This window comes from Scomber scombrus, chromosome 13 (assembly GCF_963691925.1).
Source record: "Scomber scombrus chromosome 13, fScoSco1.1, whole genome shotgun sequence".
NCBI classification, from domain to species: Eukaryota; Metazoa; Chordata; class Actinopteri; order Scombriformes; family Scombridae; genus Scomber; species Scomber scombrus.
The window spans coordinates 9,893,217-9,917,290 of NC_084982.1; the positions used below are offsets into that span (position 1 = coordinate 9,893,217).

The 24,074-nt window shown below is 39.1% G+C and overlaps 1 protein-coding gene across 1 annotated transcript; it reads left to right on the plus strand.

Moving 5' to 3' along the window:
• The first annotated feature begins 6,106 nt into the window (after positions 1 to 6,106).
• On the plus strand, positions 6,107 to 23,982 carry dcbld2 (discoidin, CUB and LCCL domain containing 2). Its single transcript, XM_062431184.1, has 15 exons — positions 6,107 to 6,436; positions 9,113 to 9,337; positions 10,437 to 10,574; positions 14,457 to 14,508; positions 14,589 to 14,661; positions 18,677 to 18,810; positions 18,991 to 19,031; positions 19,441 to 19,656; positions 20,467 to 20,591; positions 21,126 to 21,273; positions 21,366 to 21,503; positions 21,589 to 21,682; positions 21,771 to 21,820; positions 21,904 to 22,038; positions 22,891 to 23,982. The coding sequence occupies exons 1-15, from the start codon at positions 6,334 to 6,336 to the stop codon at positions 23,307 to 23,309; spliced, it is 2,091 nt and encodes a 696-aa protein (XP_062287168.1). The 5' UTR covers positions 6,107 to 6,333; the 3' UTR covers positions 23,310 to 23,982.
• The last annotated feature ends 92 nt before the right edge of the window (positions 23,983 to 24,074 follow it).

The following is a 24,074-nucleotide window of genomic DNA, read 5'->3' on the forward strand; positions in this document are numbered from 1 at the left end:
ATACCTTAAAGCTCCTGAACCTGTAACTGTGAAATAACCTGGAATTAACTTAATTAGGACATTAGTCAGGAAATTTGGTTTTCATTTATCTGGTAATGCAGGCCTGACTCTGACCCCTGAAATTAAATATTAAATAAAATATTTCCAGATATTGGCAGTATATTGGCCAAAGAGCTCAAAAGATGCAACTGTCTACTTTTCTTCATTTTGTAAATATGAGGTAATGGGAAGACATTTCTAGAAAGCAGGAAGCTGCTGTAAGGTTTTTAAATCACTAAGCAGGGGAAGAATAATTTACTGGTGACTGTGATGCACTTGTCTGTGCCCTATAGCGACTCCCAGTGGACATATTAATTAGTGCACACAGTTTACTCCCAGGAATAGATCAGATGATCTGTAACTTGACTCACAACACAAGTTTTCATAGCAACACATTAAATAAAATATATTCCCTGATTATATATCAAATACTTTACATTCAGTTCTTCACACACTCCTGCAATTTATTTGGATTCATCATAGAGGTCCATTGAAAACCAGTCTTGCTTTCAGAGCACCCTCGGGTTGGTATCACTATGGAAACTATTGACCTTGTGGTCACTGTCAGGACCTTGGTGGAATTCTTCAAAGTCCAATCGTCCCTTTGCAGCAGAGTTAGAATTAGAAAACCAGTCAGGTTTCCCCTGCATCTGTTGACCTTCCAGAGCTGACCAGCCAAGAACAGCTACATGCTGAGACTTCAAACGTCTGCAGGAATTTCCATTAATTTCCCATCCCAAAGATCGATATCATTTATAACCTTGTACCATATGCTCTTTGGATTATTTCTTTTAAAGGTTGTGTTTGTCATAATGTGTCCGTTTTTTCAGTGTTCAGCAGTCACTGAACACACTGAAATACACATACAACTATGAAGGTTGATACGTCACCTATTGATACCACCAAGACTTCTTATAAGAGTCAATACTAATGTTACACCCACACTGACAAAAAACATACATAGAGACTATCTGTCCATCCTACATATTCCATAGATATGGAACAGATGGTAATCTATGGTTACCATCTAACCATCCGTTCTGGCCATATGAATGAATATGAAAATGTTTGTTATTTACCATGAAAAAATGTCCTGTGCTTCAGCATGCATGTCATTTCGTAATAAAAGTGAATTGCATAGAAAAATGTCCATCAAATGAAAATGCATTCAGAATTAACCCACTAGCAGCAGGTACAAACACGACCTTAACATGTGATGACTAACTGTTACTGACTCACTCACTCTCACAAACTTTATTTTCCCCAGAACACTGTACCAAGCGTTTATCAAATGATCTGAGATGGGGAACAGTAAAGGGAAAAAGCATTAATAATCAAGTAACATCTGTAACAATTCTGTAACTATATGTGATGTCAAGAAATTTTTGGCTAGCATTAGTTGTTCTAGTACAGCTGGATATGAACTAAATGCATATAAAACTGATGTTTTAAGACAACCAAATCGAGGGTCTGCATAAAAACGGCCAACTGCTGCCTCCTTGTTATAATACTTTGTGACCACCGAGTGGCACAATCTAGTTTCAGCAACTCTTCAGGAGTGGACTCCCTTTCTCACAAAATAACAGTGTAACACAATATTTATGAAGACAGCTGGTTAAATTTATTAATGTTTAGTAGCTCTTTAGCTAGTATCACTGAATTAATGAGGTCAGAAACCCACTGTGTAACTCCAAGAGACAAGAAAACAGTGTGCATTAATAATGTGTCTGTGGAAGCTGCTTTGACTTGAGACTTTTTGTTCTTGTAAAAAAGAAAGATGATGGTCTGCACTCTGTAGCAGCTTTAGATGCAGTCACCATCTTAAATAGATCATAGACTCCGGCCGCATGACAGTCACATGATATATATACAAAACCCTTTCTACCGCTGATCAACATATTGTGCCAACACACGTGTGTAAAGACAACAATAATAAATAGTAAACATATATATAGAAATATATGACACAAAGAAATATAGAAAGGACCCTCAAATCACAATAGAAATACATCAGGCCAGTAGCCGTCTCGTGTTCAATATTGCTAGATTTGTTTGGTTTTTTTCTCTTTCTTTATTGCGATTTTTCTTTAGTCCAGCACCTGTTTGACGTTTATTGGATGTGTATTTCTACTACACTTTTTTTCCTTGTAAAATAAATCATATTTATGTCAAAGCAACATCCAACCAATACAATGCCTATTATTTATACTGGCAAAACCTCTGGGCTGAAAATGATGCCGGTTTTAAACCTATAACAACATTAAATGCGAAGAAGAGGCAGCAAGTCTGAAGAAATTGTAGAATTTTGACCTGTTATTAGACAGGGTGGAATTTAATGCATTAAAGTTGAATATAGTAGCCCTGCATCAAATCACTACTTGTATTAACAGTTTTACAGGATTAATATAAATAATATACAATAACAATATCAATATTTGTTGAGAAAGGTGCTGAATAAATTCAACTATTTTTTTTAAAACTGTAGGACATAACACAATACAATATCATCACCACCATAAACAACCACAAGAATTAGCATATGTAAAAATTGACATCTGACGCAGTCTAAAAAAGTAATATTGAGAAATAAACTATTTGCTGCAGGGCTGTCCCACTGGCCTGCATTACATTGGGCATGCATTTATATTATTTTCTCCAAACCTGCTTATAGTATGTTATCTTTATTGGACTTTTAGGGGAATTTGTGACGATGTCACTCGGGATAAGTTCTATGAATGTATTGGAATTTCCCTTGTACAAATGTGTGATAGAAATAAAGATAGAGGATGTAAAACAGAAAGACAGAGATGAGAGGCGTGTAGGGGAGAGAACAGAGTTATGGACAATTACAGCACGAGTAACTGTCTGGCTGCTTCTCTGACTTACACCCTGCACATCTGCACACTGCACAAAGAGATGTAGAAACACACACACGTGCGCAAACGCACACGCACACACACACACACACACACACACACACACACACACACACACACACACACACACACACACACACACACACACACACACACACACACACACACACACACACACACACACAGGGTCATCCATCTAGTGTAAAAAAAACAAAAACTCTGAATCATCAGACATATTACTCACGGGCTACAGGCTAAAAACTATGTTTGTTGCTACAGGTTACTATTGGTTACCCTGACAGTTGCATCACATCTAAGTTCTTTGCCAAGTGAGGCTGTAATTTAGAACAATAATATCTGGATATTTCTTAAGTATCTTGACATTTTTTTTGGATATTTTGAAAATTCCCATGATGTGTGCCAGCCAGTCGTTAATCAACCACAATCAACTTCTTTCTGTTTAGTATCACTTTAATAAGTCTGTAAAGGGTTGCCTTTTTACCAAGCAAGATTCAGAGCCAGATTTGGGTGCACAGAAAGAAAACAAAGAAACACATTACTGGAATAACGCGGGGTGGGTGGGTAAGAAACAGCTAAAAGTTTATTAGCTCATAGAAATTCTTTATGCTTTATGAAACAACTGAGTCCCAGGAACACACAGGAGTTATTACATAAGTGAATGACGATCGACATGAGGATCAGGACGATTTTTTTGAACATTTTGAAGTATTTATGCTTAATTTGTTCTTAATATGCATGTTATGTTATACTTAATATTTTTTTACTTTAAGATAAGTTCATATTTAACTCTCTCAAGTATGTTAATTGGGTGAAAAAAAGATATTAGATATGCTTCTCAGTATAATGCACACCATCACTACCACCCACTATAAAAAATAAACATATAGCAGAAGTATCACCTTCCTGACAATGTCAACAAAAACTGAAAATGTATAAGCTTTGTGAAAGTGTGAAAGTAGCTTTTATGGCAGAGCTGTTGTATTTGATTGCATTAGAATGCACAGGTGTTCCTAATAAAGTGCTCAGTGAGTGTAGATCCTAAAGGAAATGTGTATCTACCAATATACTTTAAATAAACATATGTAGCCTAGTAGAAATGTGCTGTATACATGTTAAGTACAGACAAATAAAAATATACAACATTTTTAAAAAGTATAAATAAATAAATAACTAATGTAAATATAGAAAAAAAACACTTAAATAAAAGGAGGTGCAAAGTACAAATTAGAGTACAATGTGTTAATGAAAGTGCAGGATATCAGTTACAGTATTTGAAATTAAAAGCAGTAACCTTTTTGAGAGAGATGCATCTGTAATAGTACATTATGCTACAATGTACGAGTGTCGAAACATAATAGATAGTACAGTAACACTGTAGGAACTGTACTGTATATACTAATTTAAATAAAACATTCATTGGAAAAAACTGTGCTGTGGAATAAAAAAGAAAAAAAAAGAAAAAGAGACCTGCATAAAACTTATTTGTGAACAATATTGGATAATATTACAATTTAATTGTTATATTGTGTAATTTTTCTGATTATTTATGTCTTATCTAACATGGAACACTTTAGGTCTCCAGTAAAAACCAACATCCTTTAGACCACTTACAACATTATGATGCTGTTTAATAATTTAACACTGAAATGGGATTGGGACAAAAGGCCAAATTCACAGTGCTGATGAACATCGGCACAGTTTTTTTTCTTACTATATTCATTCATTTATTTCATAATAAGAAATCCCTTCATAACACACTACTAATATACGAGATCAGGTACAAAATCTATAGTCCTCCTCCTGTGAAAAAAATGCAGTCCAGTGTTTTTCTGATGTTATTATGAGATTTCAGCAGTCTGAGGTCATCACATGAAATGGCCATCTTCTAAAGTTACAGTGTTTTTAGTAAAAAATGTTGTTGTGTGATTATCCCTCTGCTGCAGCTCAGCACAAAAACACTGTCAAGGAAAATACAAAGAGGACTGTAACTATGGAAGATAGCCACTTAATCTGATTAACTCACACTGCTGAAGTCTCATATTAATTTCAGATAAGCTTTGTATGTGTAAGTTTGCACTGAATTGAACTCAACTGTGGATTTTGTTCCCCATCACTGACATGAAAAAAAATGAAACAATCCTTTAATAATAACTGTATTAAAGTGTCACATTCAGCCATGACAGTGTGACAGTGAGCAGAAAAAACACCAGCACCCTGAAATTGAAGCAGCTAAATGGGATTCAGCCCTCATTTATTTTAATTTTCCTACTATGATGTCAACATGTCTTTAGTTCAAAATGACACGTGAGTCCTCTCTCTGTCTCTGTAGAGAATTTGATTTCTCTATCCATGCTTTTTACTAGTAGTGATTAATGGGAAAATGTATTAAGATTATGAGGCTACAGTTAAACAGGCCCTGTCTAACACATGAGTATTTAGCTTTATTGTGTTTTCATTCTGAATTACATGTCAGGACCAGGAGTTTGCAATCTTGTGTTTATCTGTATTAGTATTTGGGCCACAGTTAGGAGCAAAATCTGAGCTTTTGAGAATAAAGTCCAAATATTTTGAGACAAAAGTAATACTTTGAGAAAAACTTGGAATCTTGAGAGAAATGTTTTTAACATATTGATTATCTGGAGTTAAATTGTTTCACCAGTAAGAATGATCATTGTGTTACTTAATGATTCTCCTTATTGCTGGGGGCTTACTCCTGGAGGCCCCTGGACCCCACTGGCACATGAGGTGAGTGAATGACCTTCACAAAGCATTGTATTTGTATTGTAATAACTATACGGAACTTGTTAAATCTTGCTACTGAAACATATGATAATTAAAAAAACAATAAACAATCAAAACGTATACTGAAACTAATAAAAACTAAACTGAATCGAGCAAACTCAATCTGGATATTAACAAAACTGAACTGAAAACATCAATTACAATAATTTGCTTTCTATAAATAAAAACTCATGAGAAATACAAAGTTATAATAACTCTGGTTTGCAGATGTTAATAAGGTGGAGCTTATGATGTTTTTTTTTTATTGTAGTACTGTGGTGAAGACTTTGAGGGGGGTGTAGATTTGGGATTTTTCAGAGCACATCCAGCTCCAGCACAATAGGAGGAGCCTCAGTGGAGGAAGTGGCTCCACAGCTTGGATGCGTGTGTATGTATGTATGTGTGTATGTGTGTTGAGCAGTTGCCTCCATAGTGAGAGTGTCGCTAACCACTGGATCGTGAAACGGGAAACACAATACATCCTAGAGAGGGAACCACGCGCGATCTCGCCCCTCTCGGATTAGTTTTGTTTTATTTTTGAATGTTCTTCGGTACAGGTTGAAAGCGGTGCAGCCGGTCCAGAAGCGAGCATTATGCATTCAGACTGCAGGCTGCTATGGGCAGAGCGGTAATGGTGGGCAGGGGACCGACAGGGGCCGGGGTCCTCGTCCTGTCGATTCTCATCATTCTCACCACGGAGGGCTGTCGAGCTCAGAAAGGTTGGTGCCCCGCACAGCTGCGGTGACAACTGGAGTCGTGTGTTTTGTGTGTGTGTATGTGTGTTTGTCTGTGTGTGTGTGTGTAACCGAGAGGACACGCGGCCATAGTGGTTAAACACAGGCGTTTAGATGTGTAGAGATAACTTATTGTTGCTGTGCACCAAACTTAAAGCCTACCTTACATGGCCGTGTGTACGTGGAATTCTGCTTGATTTACGCAGCTCGCCGCCGCCCGTCATCGGTGTATTTGGTGGAAGAGTGGGGCAGTTAAACCAGGAAAACCGGTTCCTTGTTGAGGAGCAACTGCTCCTAGGAGTATCAGTTGTTAGCCGAATTAAACCGTGGCTTTCAATGAGCTGTTAAAAGCTTCAAGTATAGCCCTTTTTAGTTATTCAGGTTTCTAAATAAGCGAGGCACCTTCAAATTGCCTGTTTTTTTTAACGGAGTCTGGTTTTAAATTGACTGTACCAGACGACAGCACATTTGGGAGCTTGTGGCCTTGTTTCTCGCTTTAGTTACACCTTTTTTCGCATTTACCGTATTCCTCATATTATATACTCGACCAACATGATATGTTTGACAGGTGACGGGTTTGTTACAACACACTGAACCTATAAAACGAACATTTTGTAGGTTTTAAAGCAGACAGCCAAACTCAGGTGGCTAGAGATTGGGGGTGGGGTGGCAGTGGGGGTATGACTGTAAACACGTGGACACAGTTTGTCATAACTTTAAATTTCAAATGAATTATCATTGAGTTTCTCTCTTGAAATACCTTGTTTATTTTCAGTGTTCTCAGCAGGTCTAATGATGGAAACATAGGCTTCATTTCTTATTGAATTGAGTTGTATTGTGGTTTGTTTTTGACCATGAGAGAGTGACTTTAGGAAGGTAATCTGAACTGAATACCATGCAGTTGTTCACTAACATTTATGAGTCAGAGCGAGGGAAGCAGCTTTTGTTTTTGTCCTGTTCATCTGGATAATGTCCACCGAGAAGCTCTTACGTAACACCAGGCTGACAGAACATCCACTTAGCACCATGAAGCGTGACTGTTGAGTGTTATCTCAGAGCCATAGGCCCACAGCATCAACACACAGAAAAACAAACGTCTCCCCAAAAAGAAGTCTTAGGTCACACGTTTTGTAAAATTGAATTTTAACTGCCAGAAACAAATGCAATCAGACGGCTGCTTCTTGCATGTTACGCCTTGGTCAAAATTAGTTGATGTTCTCACCAGCACAGCTAAAACTTTTGCCTATGAAACCCAAAACTAACGTAATGCTTTTCTTTCTGCTGAACCTAATAACATTACATTTATTCAGTACGCGTTCACCTAAAGTGACTTGCATTTTTATACCCCACATTTGCATTCAGTTTGGTGCTCAATGTCTGGCACCAGAACACATCAGCCTGTACAGGAGTCAACCCACACGACCTGATGATTAACAGGTCACACTAACACAAAGAGAAGGAAAGGCCTATTCTACTTAAACCCGAAGTGATGTACATACCTACGGAAAGAAACCCAAACAAATCCCATGTTATACAAATCCTTGAAAAATAAAAAGAAGGTAGATTAGAGCTGCAAGTAACAATTATTTTCATGATACTTTAATTTGCTGGTTATTTTCTGATTTAACTTAACATTTTGGTCTAAAAAATATTATTATAATGTTTATCTTGCATTCCCTGAGCATTAGGTGATGTCACCAAATGTCTTGTTTTGTCCAAACAACAGTCATAAACCTAAAGACAGTCAGCATATAATGATAGCAAATAAAACAATCTCACATTGCTTAAACAATTAATCAGTTATCAAAGCAGTTGCAGATAAATGTGCAGATTGATTAATCAACTAATTGTCACAACCTTAGTTAAAATGTATTACACTGCCTTACTTCCCTGTGTGTCCTAAAGGAAACTGAGTTACTAATGGAACATTTATAGATGGACTAGAAGAAGCGTATTGTCTGCATGTAAGCTGGAAGGTCTCTCTCAACACATGTGGAGACCCTCCTTTTTTAAACCTGAACCTAAAAATACAGAATATTAAGGATAAGACTGATGATGATGTATTTTTTGTCAACAAATCTCATGTAAAGACCAACCAAGTGTTAAGGTGCTTAGTCAGAAATGCTTGTAAGATGATTGAATAGCCTCAGCCCTGTAACCCCATACAACTGAATTGGGGGCCTGTGTCTTACCATTTCTTTCTGAAAGACATACATGGGTCACAGATTTATATTCATTTTAAACCCAGTAATTTGGCCTGTAGTTACTAGCAAATGTTAAACTATCCAGAATAAATTGTGATTTTATTGGGGACTATTTTCAGTCTTAAATTAATCCACATTTGGTGCGCAAGTATTTATGGCAGTGACCTGACGTATGTGGTGTAGATTAAATAAGAAAAGTGTGTCTGTTTATTGTAATGAAGGAATATATCACCTAGTGCTACTGTATGGTTCATTAATGTGTTTTAATAGTTCTTAGACAACAATGGAAGTCTAAGGAACAGAGGAATAAGCTATTTCAGGCTTTAAGGTAGACAATATTTGATCGTAGGAATAATTAATTGTTGGTTTTAGTCTGTAAATGAGATTTGTTGACAATAATAGACTATTATCAGATTTATCCTTTAACTTCCTGACATCTGTTTGTGTTGTTCTGCAGGTGATGGCTGTGGCCCCAGTGTGCTTGGCCCCAGCAGTGGGACTCTGTCCTCTCTGGGTTATCCAGGGACATACCCAAATAACACGGTGTGTGAGTGGGAGATCAGCGTGCCTCGCGGAAATAGGATCCACTTTCGCTTTGCTGAGCTGGACATAGAAGACAGTGACTGTCAGGTCAACTACCTCCGCCTCTACAACGGCATCGGACACGAGAGGAGCGAGATGGGTGAGAGTGACAAGCAGTTAACAGCCTGGTCTTAGTTGGGTGAAGGGGAGAAAGTTGCTGCCAAAATGAAAATGCTAATATCTATTTGCTGTTATATCAGCTGAAAGTCCATTAAAGTTTGTAAGAGCACCAAAATAAAGTGCTTTTAATCTCAAACCAGCCATTTTTCAGACAGTATGCGTCTCAGTATCTTCCGTACTCTTGTCACTGTCTGTATGTTTACATGCACAGTAAAAACCAGATAACTGGTTACTAGGTTACAGGTTATGTCAGGAAATTGGAGAATATATTATAATGTGCTGCAATAACTGGCTTACTGTGAGACCTGCATCACTTTCTGAAAGATACACAGGTTGCAACTAATGATTATTTTCATCATTGAATAATTTGTAAAGTATTTTCTTGATTAATTGACTAGATGTTTTGTTATTTATGTTATGAAAAACATTTTTAGAAACTGGAATAAGAGAATTTGGATTTCTTTTTCTCAAAAATGAATCCAAATGATTAATGGATGTAAAAATGGACAACTAATCGATTAATCACCAAATCATTGCATCTCTAGTGATTTGTATTATACACTTAATATATGCCTGATCTTAATAAATAATGATCAGCTGCTAAACCAATTTATTTGTTGCATTGTCAGATTTAGGACAAGGACAATTTTGAGTTTATCAAATTGGTTTTGATGTGTGGAAGTCTTTTTTAAACATTTTAATTTAAGGTGAAACTTAAACAAAGATGCGTTGCCACGGCCACAGCACGAGAAATAATCTTTCTTGTCATCCCTCTGTGCTGTTGTCATAGCAGCACTTATTTTCTGAAGTGTTTGCTTATACAATGTTTAAAAAGATCAATTTGCTGCAGCATGCTGACAGTACAGGTTACTAAAGTGCATGTAAATGCAGCGACTGACAATGTAGTGGTCACATGATAAACATCCAGATATAGTCGGTCCCATGCTAGTGTGCTGATGGGAACGCCTCCAATCTGAGTCATCAGTGATTAAAACTGTAATGATAGTAAGTTAAATATTGTAACTAACCCAAACCCTTTTTGTCCTGCGTCTCCTGTGTCTGCCTGTGATGTGCTACAGTGAAGTACTGCGGTTTGGGTCTGAAGGTGAAAGAGCTTATCGAGTCCACTGGCAACCAGGTCACGGTCCAGTTCATGAGTGGGACCCACACCACGGGACATGGATTCTACCTATCCTACTCCACCACTGAACACACAGGTAGCAGCTCGTTCTACTGTCTGCGTCTCATGTGTTGATCATCAGGGCCCCCGCTTCCCCGTAGGTCCCAGCCTGCAGGGACGGTCATGTGATAGAGGTGTAACAGACTGGAATGATGTTTAGTTGAAGTCATCTTAATGTCAAGCTTGGTTACATTTCTGTTTTGGCCCCAGGTGTAAAGAGTTGCTCTGGAGACCATGTGTGTCACTGATCGAGTTAAAGTTTAATGTGAGGCTGATTACAGCTGTTCCGTTCAGCACCACCTCCTCAGTGTCAGCTTTTCTAATGTGAATAGATTGTTCTGGAAAGTGTGTGTGTGTGTGTGTGTGTGTGTGTGTGTGTGTGTGTGTGTGTGTGTGTGTGTGTGTGTGTGTGTGTGTGTGTGTGTGTGTGTGTGTGTGTGTGTGTGTGTGTGTGTGTGTGTGATGTTTATGGTTGCAGCATTGGACAAAGCAAAACAGCATTTCACACACACGACAAGGCAGACCACACAACCACATTGGAGGTATTCTCAAATCATGTCCTGTTGCGTTGCCATGTAGTATTGGAAAAGGTGAGCTGATCAGCAGAAGATGAATCAACAACAAGTCATTTCTCACTGATTCTGGCTTTTTAAATATGTGATGATTTACTGCTCTCATGAATTTTCTATCTCTGTGCATCGAATGACTGTTGGTAGACAAAAGAAGTAGAGCTGCAACGATAAGTCAATTAATCAAGTGTGAGTATTTTGATAATTAAACAATTGTTTAGGTCTTTTTTTAAGCAAAAATTGTAAATTATTTGATTTGAGATTCTTTAATATTAGAATGTGTTGCTTTTCCTCATCTTACATTATAGTGAATGGAGAATATCTGAGTTATAGAGTGTAGGTTGGACGATAAATGACATTTCAAGACATCACCTCGGGCTCTAGGAAATTGTGAATTGTGCAAAATGATTAATTGAAAAAATTGTAGTACGCTTAATTGAGAATCATAAATGTTTAGTTTTGTCTTTGTGCCCTGCATGTCAGAGCCACTGTATATTAGGGTTAAAAGTAGATTATATACAGAACACGTCCCATTGTCCCGTAAGCAAACAGTGTGTGCAGTTAGATGACTTGAGCTGAATGGAGGGCTGTGTGCAGTTTTGTGGTAACAGTGCTGGAGGCCAAATGAGAGGAGCATTTACGATGCGGTGTTTGCTTCCCGTTGAGTGTATTTAAACACACTGAAGAGATAAAGAGCCGCTCTGCTGTAAACGTTACATTCTGATCAGCCACATATGTGGGATTCCAGCTGCAGTATGCAGAGTCATCATGCTAATAAGGATCGTGAATGTCTTTTTCTCCTTTTAAATGATTGAACAGACAGTACTGAATACAGTGGGGTGGCACCAGCGTGTGTGTGTGTGTGTAGCTGTTGAAGAAGATTTCTCAGTTGCTGCTTAGAAGTGTCTGAGTCAGGGTTTTGTCAGATAGCAGCTCATCAGACCTCCATGCCTACGTGATAATCTGTGAATCTAGACCGACTTTAGTGTGTTTGTTGTTTGTTGTTTTTTACTGTTCTTTAAAGTTGAGTGCAGCTGGTGAAAGAGAGCAGAGAGGGATGGTGGAGATCGCAGACAGACATTTCTAGAAGTGAGAAGAGTGAGAAATATCCGAAATGCTCGACAAAAAGAAGGAGGAGGAAGAGAGTTGAGAGGAAGTGAGAGAAATTGAGAAGAAAGCAGTTGTATTTTGTGGTTTTACTATGAGGTTTCCCCTCCAGCCTTTCTCTAATGTGAAATGATATTACTGAAGAAGTGTGATAGCAGACATGCCCATATGCTACATTATTATCTGTGAAAATTCTTTTTCACACCCACTTAACAGTGGCGCATGAAAGAAAATAATTAGCTGATATCAAGAATCCCATACACTGTGATTCGAACCTTATTAAAAAAAAAAGCTGTGAAACATCCTTTTTAGGGCAGTAGTGGAATTAAGCATTTATCTCCACCTGTTAACAAGGAAATGAAGCACTAAGGCAGGGGATTGTTGTTGTGTCACATGTAACATTAAACCGAAGAACGCTCACAGTGATTGGTCATCACAATCTTTCAGAGCAAAAATTACTCTTATTGGTCCAACCTACAGTGCAAAATCAAAATATCCAATTTACAATGAATAGAGAAAAATGTCAAAGTGGATCGGAGAAGCTTGATAAATGACTGGTATGATTAATTGATTATCAGTCTTGTTACAGATTTATTTTCTCTTGATTGACTAATGGAGTAATCAGCCTGCTATTAAAGCACTTGCGTCAGTTGCATGCTTTACTTGAGAGATACAAATCCATCTACAGCCAAAGAACGTTTTATAGAACTTAACAAAACACTTTATTTCATCATCTTTGAGTTTTGGCTCTAAAAACAGATGATAAGTTATCAGCACTTCTCTCCCCTCAGAAGACTCTTGCAAAACTGTGACAGTTTGATGCTTGATAGTGTGGATCTTATGTGGCTGTTAGAGGAATACCCACTCCGAATTATTGTGCACGGTAGTCCGGGAGACAAAGAAACAACTTCAATGTCTAAAATTGGATGTTCTTTTCAATAAAAATATTGTTGATGAGTACTGTGTGATTGCCATTTTGAAGGGCACGCTTTGTCATGTGGAACATTTTCAGTGATTTCACATAAACAGATAATTGAAGCCACAAGAAGAGGAAGACAGTGGCGTGTGTGCAGGAGAGAAGTAATTCTGTCTCCGTGGTCATCTGGGTATGACTGGAAGACAAACAAGGTCGTCAGTGAGCCCGGCTACAGGAGCTTTTTTCACCAAAGTACTAAAATGTGTTCGTCCGCACGCATTTTACTGGTCTTGTAACTGATCACGCAGAGGAGTGTGGGTGGACAGTGCACACAGCTAACTTAATCAGTCACCATGGTTACTTTTGCTGGTTGGGGGTATTTGTTAGTTTGACTCACATGGTTGGTTTACCAGATAGAAGTTTTTTTTTTTTTTTTTTTGATAATGTGGTCAAGACTCACCAGGAACGACCACCTCCGCTCGGTTTTTCATAGAATTCCCAGGAAAATCCGACCCCATCCTGTTGGACATGTGGTGTGCCTCATCAATGAAACACTTATGTCATTAGGAACCACTCGGCTCACACATTCTTTTGTGTTGTATAACTTTGAGTTGTTTGAAATGGAGCTGAAATGAGTTGATGGAAAATTAATCAGCCACAACTTTGATAACTGATTTAATAAGTTGCCATGGTAGCAGCATGGCAGTGCTGGTCAGTCTGTCCAACATGTTGATCCATGGATTGGCAAATTTTTCATGTAGTCAGGGAATCATCACCAGGTTGTGTCATTCTGTTTTAATTTGTCCAATGTATGGTAACATGCTAACACTTGTTAACTAAGGTGGGAAACATTGTAAACATTATATACCTGCTAAACATAATACATGCTATTGTTAGCATTTAGCTCAAAACACTGCTGTGCCACACTGCATTACTTTTGCCTTTTGTAATAAATGCTACGGGTAGTTTGTGGGCTTGTGGGTAAAATTTGATGTTGGTTTTATGGGGAAATAGTGATAACTTTGCAAACAGAGCAGGCTGATGTCCTGGCTTTTGACTGTTGGGGCATTTTTACATGCGTTCAAGTTTCAACTATGTTTAACATCCGACATTAGAAAAGTGACAGAGAATCATCATCTTTATCTCTGGCATCACCACCACCGCCTCGCCTCTGACCTGATAGAGCACCACTACTATGTTTCATATCAAGCCAATTGTAACATTTTTCTGTGAGAAAATCCGTAAATGTAAATAGTTGTGTTTAGCCAGAGAGAGAGAAACAAATGCAGAGAAACCCGCTCTGACACTGTTTGTTTGCCTTTTGCAGATCTAATCACCTGCTTGGACAAAGGAACTGACTTCCCAGAGGCAGAGTTTAGGTAAATAATGTTTGCTTTGTGTGGATATTTGTGTAGTGATCAGGCTGTCTGATGTTTATTGTGTGTTTCTCTCTTCCTAGTAAATTCTGTCCAGCGGGCTGCTTGACATCCACTGAGGAGATTTCTGGAACTATACCCAATGGATACCGAGAGGCAAGTACACACAGTTAATGAATTATAGCTTGAATATTACAATAATTATATGATATTAATGAAAGTTGAATTGAGAGGAAGTGACTCCTGAAATTGATGGAATCCTCTCTAGAAAAAGACATATCACTCTGTTGGAGTTTTAACTACAGAAATACTCCATAAGTGATTACACAGAGGTGTTACAGAGTGCACGACCCTCCCTCATAAACGATCTTCAGTTTATTTCAAACATGGGCCTGCAGAGAGCACATAAACCCTACCACACACGTTGCTGCCTGCGTTAGTTTGCCGTTCTGTACTTAAAAAAGAGAGGAGAGGTAACAGATTCGTTAACAGGTGTCAGGAATAATTTTCTGTATTCACACACAATTTTCACTTGTATATACAGGAGAAACACTGTAGAGCCCGGCTGTCAAGAGCACGGTTCAGCCCCACCATACACAAACTGATTGGAAACCCAATCCACGCTCATTCATTGTATATGGGAAGCTACTAATTTGCTGCATAAAACATGCTGGGATACCTGGCAATCCAACCCAAGCTGGTGGTGAGACGAGAGGGTGGAACAAATTCAAAAATGAGTAAAGAAAGAATCATCATTAAATAGGGTTTATTTTAGCAGATACCAGTTCATTAAAATAAGCATGGATCAACCCCAACTTTGATCCTCAGGACATCCCTACATACACATTATATATGTGTGTGTGTGTGTGTTCTTCCATAGTGTTGCTAGCCATTGTCCCAGATGAGTCATAGTGCCCACCAGTCTCCTGCTGTTTGATCGTGATTCCCAACGTAACCCCACAGGAACCGCCAGACCATCAGCATTTGCTTACTCATGCCGTTCTGACCTTGCTCCATTACTTTTGTCTTTTGTCACCATCTACTTCTGAGCTGCAAGTCTGCATATCTTTCAGTTTGACTCATCGAAGGCTTCTCCCTCTTCCTTGTGTAAACGGGCCCCTCGCTCCGTGGTATGCTAGTCCTGGACTGATGACCTCACAGCGCCCCCGCTGCGCGTGAGGTCATGGGCGCCAAGTCTCCGACTGGTGACTTCATGCTAAGAGTTCGGGGTTCTTGAAGGAGGGAGGGGTGTTGGCTAGCCGATGGAGGACAGGGAGGAGCGGCGGGGTGTGCTTCAGGGAGTGAGGTGCCCCACAGGAACAGAGGAGGGGCTGGGTCAGGGGGTGAAAGGGAGGTGAGATAATAGTTTGGCCGAGAATAATAGCCCTCTAATCCAGTCCAGCTGCAAGAGGGTGCTGAGCAGAGCCATGCGTGTAAGTGTGTGTGTGTGTTCTGGAGAGTGAGTCAGTGTGATTGAGAAGTTGGAGAAAACCTTTGTGTGCATGCCTGGGTGTTTAGTTTTTTGTTTGTCATTTTTTTGCACGTCTGCCTGTGACTGATTCATGCTTGTCCTTTTTAGGGGTGTATGCGTGTCCCAAGACTGTAATATTATGCCGATTGTGTGGGCTTGATACAGTACTGTTCTGCATACTTCAGTCTCTGTCACACAGTTGCCCTACCCGGACCAGACCCTGCAGCTTGCTCTCTCTTCTTAAAATGTAATTTTCTTTTTAATTTAAAAATGTAATTGCCACATCCAGCTTATCGTATGTATGTATGTATGTATGTATGTATGTATGTATGTATGTATGTATGTATGTATGTATGTATGTATGTATGTATGTATGTATGTATGTATGTATGTATGTATGTATGTATGTATGTATGTATGTATGTATGTATGTATGTATGTATGTATGTATGTATGTATGTATGTATGTATGTATGTATGTATGTATGTATGTATGTATGTATGTATGTATGTATGTATGTATGTATGTATGTATGTATGTATGTATGTATGTATGTATGTATGTATGTATGTATGTATGTATGTATGTATGTATGTATGTATGTATGTATGTATGTATGTATGTATGTATGTATGTATGTATGTATGTATGTATGTATGTATGTATGTATGTATGTATGTATGTATGTATGTATGTATGTATGTATGTATGTATGTATGTATGTATGTATGTATGTATGTATGTATGTATGTATGTATGTATGTATGTATGTATGTATGTATGTATGTATGTATGTATGTATGTATGTATGTATGTATGTATGTATGTATGTATGTATGTATGTATGTATGTATGTATGTATGTATGTATGTATGTATGTATGTATGTATGTATGTATGTATGTATGTATGTATGTATGTATGTATGTATGTATGTATGTATGTATGTATGTATGTATGTATGTATGTATGTATGTATGTATGTATGTATGTATGTATGTATGTATGTATGTATGTATGTATGTATGTATGTATGTATGTATGTATGTATGTATGTATGTATGTATGTATGTATGTATGTATGTATGTATGTATGTATGTATGTATGTATGTATGTATGTATGTATGTATGTATGTATGTATGTATGTATGTATGTATGTATGTATGTATGTATGTATGTATGTATGTATGTATGTATGTATGTATGTATGTATGTATGTATGTATGTATGTATGTATGTATGTATGTATGTATGTATGTATGTATGTATGTATGTATGTATGTATGTATGTATGTATGTATGTGCTCTGTTGGAGGCAGGGTGCAGTGGTTTGGAGCAGAACTTGGTGTTTGTGTTAGTGGTTTGTGTATGGCCTCCGTAGGATGTGGTGTGTGCTTTTGGGAAGTTTAAGAGTCACAGGGCAAGTGTTGATTGCTTGTGGCAGCACTGACTGCTCTGTGTGTGTGTGTGTGTGTTTGTGAATAAATGCATATGTGTATGCATACTCGTCACTGGGTCACCCCAGTTTTCACACCATCTCGTCAGCTGTGGATTCCAGTGTAGGCTTTTTTCCAGTAATAAATTTCCACCTCACTCACCCAGCTGTTCATGGGAAGGAGCTTGTGGCCAGAGTGGAATCAGGCTTTTGTCTGTTTCTCAGTGATGTGGCAGCAGGTTTGGACTGGAATGCGGCTGGCGGTGAATCATTACCAGTGCCACTCGGTATTCTCTCTACAGAGCAGTGACATCATGCCTTTAAGCCTTTAACTGCCATGGTCTGAAGGTTAAGAGTTTGCTCTCTGTGATCACACGTAAAGACAGTGCTGCCTGACTTACCTGGAAATGTTCCCATATCAGTATCAGTGAATGCCTCCGATTCTACCTAAAATGCTGGATCATGTATCGGCAAGTACACATATCTATGCACCGATCTGATGCCACCCAATTTCATAACAGCAATATTTTACACTGGAAAGTCCCTCCAGTAAAAGGACAACCTGTACAGTATGCAAGGCTTTAGGCTTTTGACGGGTCGCACTAGTGTTTTCAATTTCAACACCAGCAATCCTATAAAGCATTTTAAGATGCATCACACAAATGATAGCAATCACAGGGACAAGCTGAAATGATTAGTGTAATATTCAGTTAATGGTTCGACAGGAAAAAAAGCACTATTTTGATCATTAATTAATCATTTCAGCAATTGTTCAATCAATCAAATCAATCTAAGATTCTACATCCATGCTCTGTGAAGCAGCAGCACCAATAAGGCACAGCATTGCTTTGAGCTAAATGCTAATGCTAACATGCACACAATGACAATTAATAAAGCGTGCTAAAATTTGCACATAAGAATGTCGGTAGCAAAATTCTTGGCCCCCTTTGTAATAGTTGTTCAGACGTTTCACTAAACTACAAATGTAAACTTCATTACATTTATTTTCATCTACACAAGAGGTAAAGTGAGGGATCATAAACACACATCAAAATAGTGTCTTGAACAAAACCCTGACTTTATAATGTGTAGTAAGTTTAATATGCCTAATATTCATCGCACAAATGCACAAGACAGTTTTAGTTTCTGTGATTTATTTGGTGTAATAGGAATGTGCATAACCAGAATCCCTCATGGTGTAATAGGAATGTGCATAACCAGAATCCCTCACTTTAATTTCACTCCTCTCTTTTCATTCTGCAGTCGTCTCCTCTCTGTGTGGCAGCCATCCATGCAGGTGTAGTATCCAACGCTGTGGGAGGGAGGATCAGCGTGGTCAGCAGCAAAGGCATCCCTCACTATGAGAGCACACTGGCTAACAATGTCACTTCCACTGGGTAAGAGCTGCAGGCTCTACAGCACACAAACCTGCCACACTCTGATCTTCATGTACTTTTGGTGTATGACTCCTCCTCATCCTGTGTACTTGGTGCTTGTTGTTTTGGTTGTGTCCTTCATTAGCTTTTAATTTAGCGTATTCTTGATCGTCTAATCTCACACATCTCTTCCTTCCTCAGAGGAACTTTGTCAAACAGTCTCTTCACCTTCAAGACCAACGGTGAGTTGTTTTTTCACTCAAGCGCCATTAAGAGCTGTTTTGCTGGGGGAAGTCCTGTAAATGTAATTATTACCATCAGCATCTGTAATTTTAATTAAGTGCAGATCTTGCCATGACTGTATTTTTTATTGGTCTGCAACAAAAAAATCTGGAGGAAATTACTTTCTGTTTTAACACAGGCTCACAGTTCAAACGTGATTGCTGTTAATGTCTGACCTGAAATCTCTAATGTAGACACAGGCAGAAAAACTCAATTGTACATCTGGACTACTGTGTCTGGGTTATGAGCAGGAATCCTTCATCTTTTATTCAAATGGACCTCTGGAATTATTTAGAATGCTGTTCAGGCCTTGTGCACTAAATCTAACTGAATTTCCTAAACAGTTATTCTTATCATTAACGATTGCAGGCTGCTATGGAACTCTGGGATTACAGTCCGGCGGTGTTGCAGACACTCAGCTCTCTGCTTCGTCTGAGTGGGAGTGGAACAACATCATTGGTCAGCACAGTGTGTGGGCGTCATCAGGGGCACGGCTAAAAAAGGAGGGGCTGCCTTGGGCGCCTTCTCAGAGTGACCAACAGCAGTGGCTGCAGGTCGATCTGAAGAGGGAGAAGAGGATCACAGGTACACTAGACATTCATATACAAACAAAAACACACTCACTGGTATTGCTATACACTTTAACCACTATCTTGAATTGATCTTTAATTAAAGGGGACATATCCTGCACATTTACAGGTCTATTTTAATATTCTGGGGCTCTGCTGGAATACCATTGCATCATTTACAGTTCAAAAAACGTATCTTATACTGTCCCTTTATGCAGCCTCTGTCTGAGACAAACGTTTTAGCTCATGTCTATTAAGGCCCGAAACTGTTGTGATTGGTTAGTGTCCAGAAGTTGACTTTCACATTGTTAACGTAGCCTCCAGAAGCTGAGTAAACAAACAGTAGTAGTAAGATTTCACTTCTTTTTCTCATTCTTAACTCGAAATACAAACTTCTCAAGTCCACTCTGAAATAATAATAATAGCAATGAAGTGAACAACACACACAACCCGTGGAAAAACCTTAGCCACAGTCTTAGCAACAAAGGCTACATGAAGGAACATTTTATTGGCATGTGTGAACAATATGATGTCTGTTCGATGGGGAAGTAGAGGTAATGAGTGTTCAGAGCAGACTGAAGCCTGAGCTTTTGTCTTTCAGGGATCTTTTTACATATGTTCACCGTATGTTTTGGACATTGGACTATTTTAACATTGACATCTGACATGACAGCATAAAAATGATAGAAAATCACCAAAAAGCATGATATGCCCCCTTAACTAAGCTCAGAATAAGGCTTTCCAGGAAAATGTTGCCCGTGGTTTAACATACTAAACTCACAGTCAAAGCTACTGTACATCATCTGTTTCTCTGCTGTCCATCAAGGCATCACCACCACTGGCTCTACCCTGAGGGAATACCCGTACCATCTTTCAGCATACCGGGTACGGTACAGTCATGACGGCCAGCAGTGGTACAGCTACAAGGAATCTAATTCTACACAAGACAAGGTAATGCAAGCACAAAATCAATAAACCCTGCTCGCTCAACAATTACGTCACTGGCTTTCATGTCTGTTTTTTTTTTTTTTCAAATTGGTGCAAATGGACAAAAATGTCACTGTAGAAGGCTGCAGGGACACATACTTGGATTGTTTCCATAGTAACTAGTATTGATGAAGGGATGTTTATGGCAGGAAATGGGAGCAGTCAGTGGTTTGAGTTAAGTGCTGTGGTAGACAAATCAGGACACTTGGGCATTAATAATGAATGGATATGGATTTAGTGGCAGGGTTGTAAGGCTGGAAGTGCTGTCTATGAGCTGCTATCTGCTGGAAGTCTTACAGGCTCTTTTGTGTGGAGGAAAGTAGTTATTAGTTTGCCAAGTTAGGAATTAATCGGCTTACAGCTTATAGTGGATTTGTTCAGTCTTAAAACAAGAATTGCTCCGGTGAACATTTTTTAATTCTTAAGTACTACTACCGGCCTACAACCGGGGTTAAATCACTGGCACAAATAAGAGTGTTTGTTCCCATGTTATGGTAGATTTTCAGAGGCAACACCAACTACCTGGATGAGGTCAGGAATAACTTCATCCCTCCAATCAAGGCCCGCTTTGTGAGGATAAATCCAACCTCATGGAACCAGAGAATCGCTCTCAAGTTGGAGCTGCTTGGCTGCCAAGTTCCTGCAGGTAAACAGGTATCATATTTTAAGTTCCAAATAAATTCAACATTTTCTATCCTTTCAATCTAAGATGTTCGTTTTTTAATTTATTTTTGACAGTGAGATGGACGCCTGAACCGAGGTCACCCTCTCGTTTCACTCCACCTCCCGTCAATAAAAAACGGCCACCTCAGCTTAACCAGACCACACACACCCCAGATATCAGAAACACCACTATGCCTCCTCACACAGGCAAAGGTGCGTCATATTTTTGATACGGCTTGTTTCACCCCTCATAGTGATGTTGGTCGTCTGGTGTTCATTGTAGTGGTTTTGCTCTTAGATGTGGCCCTGGCAGCAGTTCTGGTACCCGTGTTGGTCATGGTTCTGACTGCTCTCATCGTGATTGTGGTTTGTGCGTGGCACTGGAGGAACAGGTACGTCTTCTTCGTGGGCACTTGGAGTCTTGTAAAAAAAAAAATGATAGCGTTGCCCTCCATGACTTAAATATTTCTTTCTTTATAGAAAAAAGAGTTCTGAAGGAATGTATGATCTTCCACACTGGGATCGTACAGGTAGGTCATGGCTCTGCAGGATAGCTTATTAGTTCTGTTTCATGAGGGGTTTCTAGTTACAACTCGCTGTGAATTTGCTGCAGACTGGTGGAAAAGCATGAAGCAGCTGCTGCCATCCAAGATGGTGGAGACGGACGATTCAGTTCGATACAGCAGCAGTGAGGTGGGCCGGCTAACTGGGAGAGGTGCTGTACCCCGACTACATGCTGAGCCTGCAGGTACATGCTGTTTATTATTATGACTGTTGAAGCTTATTTGATATGTTAACCAAGACTCCGGGTGATTTAAACAGCACCTGACATGGACACATACCACCCCAACACTGCAGTTTTCATCTTTTATTGATTACTTTTTTAAATTTTAACTGTCAATTCGTGTATTTTTTTCTTAAGTCTTTCCTTTTGTATTATCAAAGTATTTGCACACAATAAATGCATAACACTCTGTAAATGTACAGGGACAGAAATTGTTTTTGTCACATTTAAAAAGCAGCATGTGGTTTTGTTTTATCTGTTATTGTAAAACTGGGCAGATGTGAACAGACCTGATGTCCCCTCTGACAGTTGAGTATAAATAGATGTGAGCACAGCCTTAATGATCTTTTTACATATTGATGAAGTTTTGTTCTGCATTGCTCTTTAAACCAAATCTAGATTTAAGACATTTAAAAAAATAGATTGCATTCATCAGTTATTCATCAAAATGAAGTTAATAAGCCTTTGATGGGCATTTTACTGATAAACCCTGTCTATGGTCTGGTCTGAAATACACATGAGGTTTACATTCAGTTTTTATAAATACTAGTTTGAGTGTATAAAATGGTGTACTTATGTGTTTGTGTGTAACAATGTTTTTATCTGTGGCCCTGTGGCTTTGCTGCAGCAAAGTGATATACTATAGCTTCCATGCATACAGTATTGTTTCAATACATTGCACTTATAGAAAATTCTTCATGAAAATCTACTTTTTGCACGTTCAGTTATTGTTCTTCTTGTGAATTGTTGATCATGTTGCTGACAGTGTAGCTGAAGTATAAACTGTTATTACACTGTGACATGCTCTCTTTTCAGAATACGCCCAGCCCCTGGTGAGTGGTGTTACAACATTAGGTGCGCGATCAACCTTTAAACCAGACGAGGGGCCTGACCCGGGATACACAGATCCTGACCTGTACGACGCCCCCATCTCACCAGACATGTACCACGCCTATGCAGAACCCCTGCCAGCTTCAGGAGCTGAATATGCTACACCCATTGTGGTGGATATGGGCTGCCACCCATCAGGGGGCTCCTCTTTGAACCAGCCCTCCACAGTGTGTAGTTTCATGGGTGCCGGGCCCCCCTCCCTGCTCACACGGACAGACAGTGGCCACTCAGGGAGGTTGGCGTATGATACGCCCAAAAATGCCACTGGACAGGCCACGCCCACTGAGGACCTGACCTATCAGGTGCCTCAGAGTAGCACTCAGAAGCAGACGGAACAGAGCTAAAGAGCTGTGAGTCGGGATGCACATGGCCTTAATCTGCCCCTCTCTGCCACTGCAACCTAATAGGCTAAGAGGGTTGATAGAAGAGGAGGAGGAGGCGTGAAGCTGTGAGCCCTGGAGACGGGGCTCGAGCCTTGAATGAACACTACTTTAGCTTTAGATTCATCTGGAGATGTCTGTATTGCCTAATTGTTTCTGCATGGCCACAATCTGCTTGTGTAGTGCCATTACAGTCCTATCACTGAAACCACAAAGATGAATGTGTTTGTGCCAGACGTGAGAGTCAAAGTTGGATGGACGGAGGATGGAGAAAAAAAAAGAAAGAAGAGAGCTGACTACTATTTGATAAAGACTTTGTCCCTGTTCTGTGATTTTTACTAGTTCATGCATTATTTGAAACTGTGATTTCCATTATTCCATTATTATTCTGTTACATACTGAACCAGGTTCAACTGAAATGTATGCGGTGAGTTACATTCTTCAAATCTGAGGGTGATCTTATTGAATTGATTGCATGTTACGTAGCCCTCACCCAAGGTCAAAGAATTCCTCCTTTCTTGAGAAACTCTAGTTTTCCACGGTACGTTTTGTCTTACCTTGTTTAAAAGCATGACTTGAAATTGTGTATAGTTCTTGTAATTCCATTATTGCAAACCTGTTAAAATTCTCAAATGATTTTATTTATTTTTTATTTCACATCCTGCTGACAAGGAGATACTCTTTAAGAAATTGCCCACCGCTGCCCTCACAGATCAAACACGTGTGGTT

Coding starts and splice junctions, on each gene's coding strand:
- dcbld2 (XM_062431184.1), top strand. CDS start 6,334: ATGGGCAGAGCGGTAATGGTGGGCAGGGGACCGACAGGGGCCGGGGTC. Junction 10,575..14,456: donor CTCCACCACTGAACACACAG/GTAGCAGCTCGT, acceptor TGCCTTTTGCAG/ATCTAATCACCTGCTTGGAC. Junction 21,821..21,903: donor TCCACACTGGGATCGTACAG/GTAGGTCATGGC, acceptor AATTTGCTGCAG/ACTGGTGGAAAAGCATGAAG.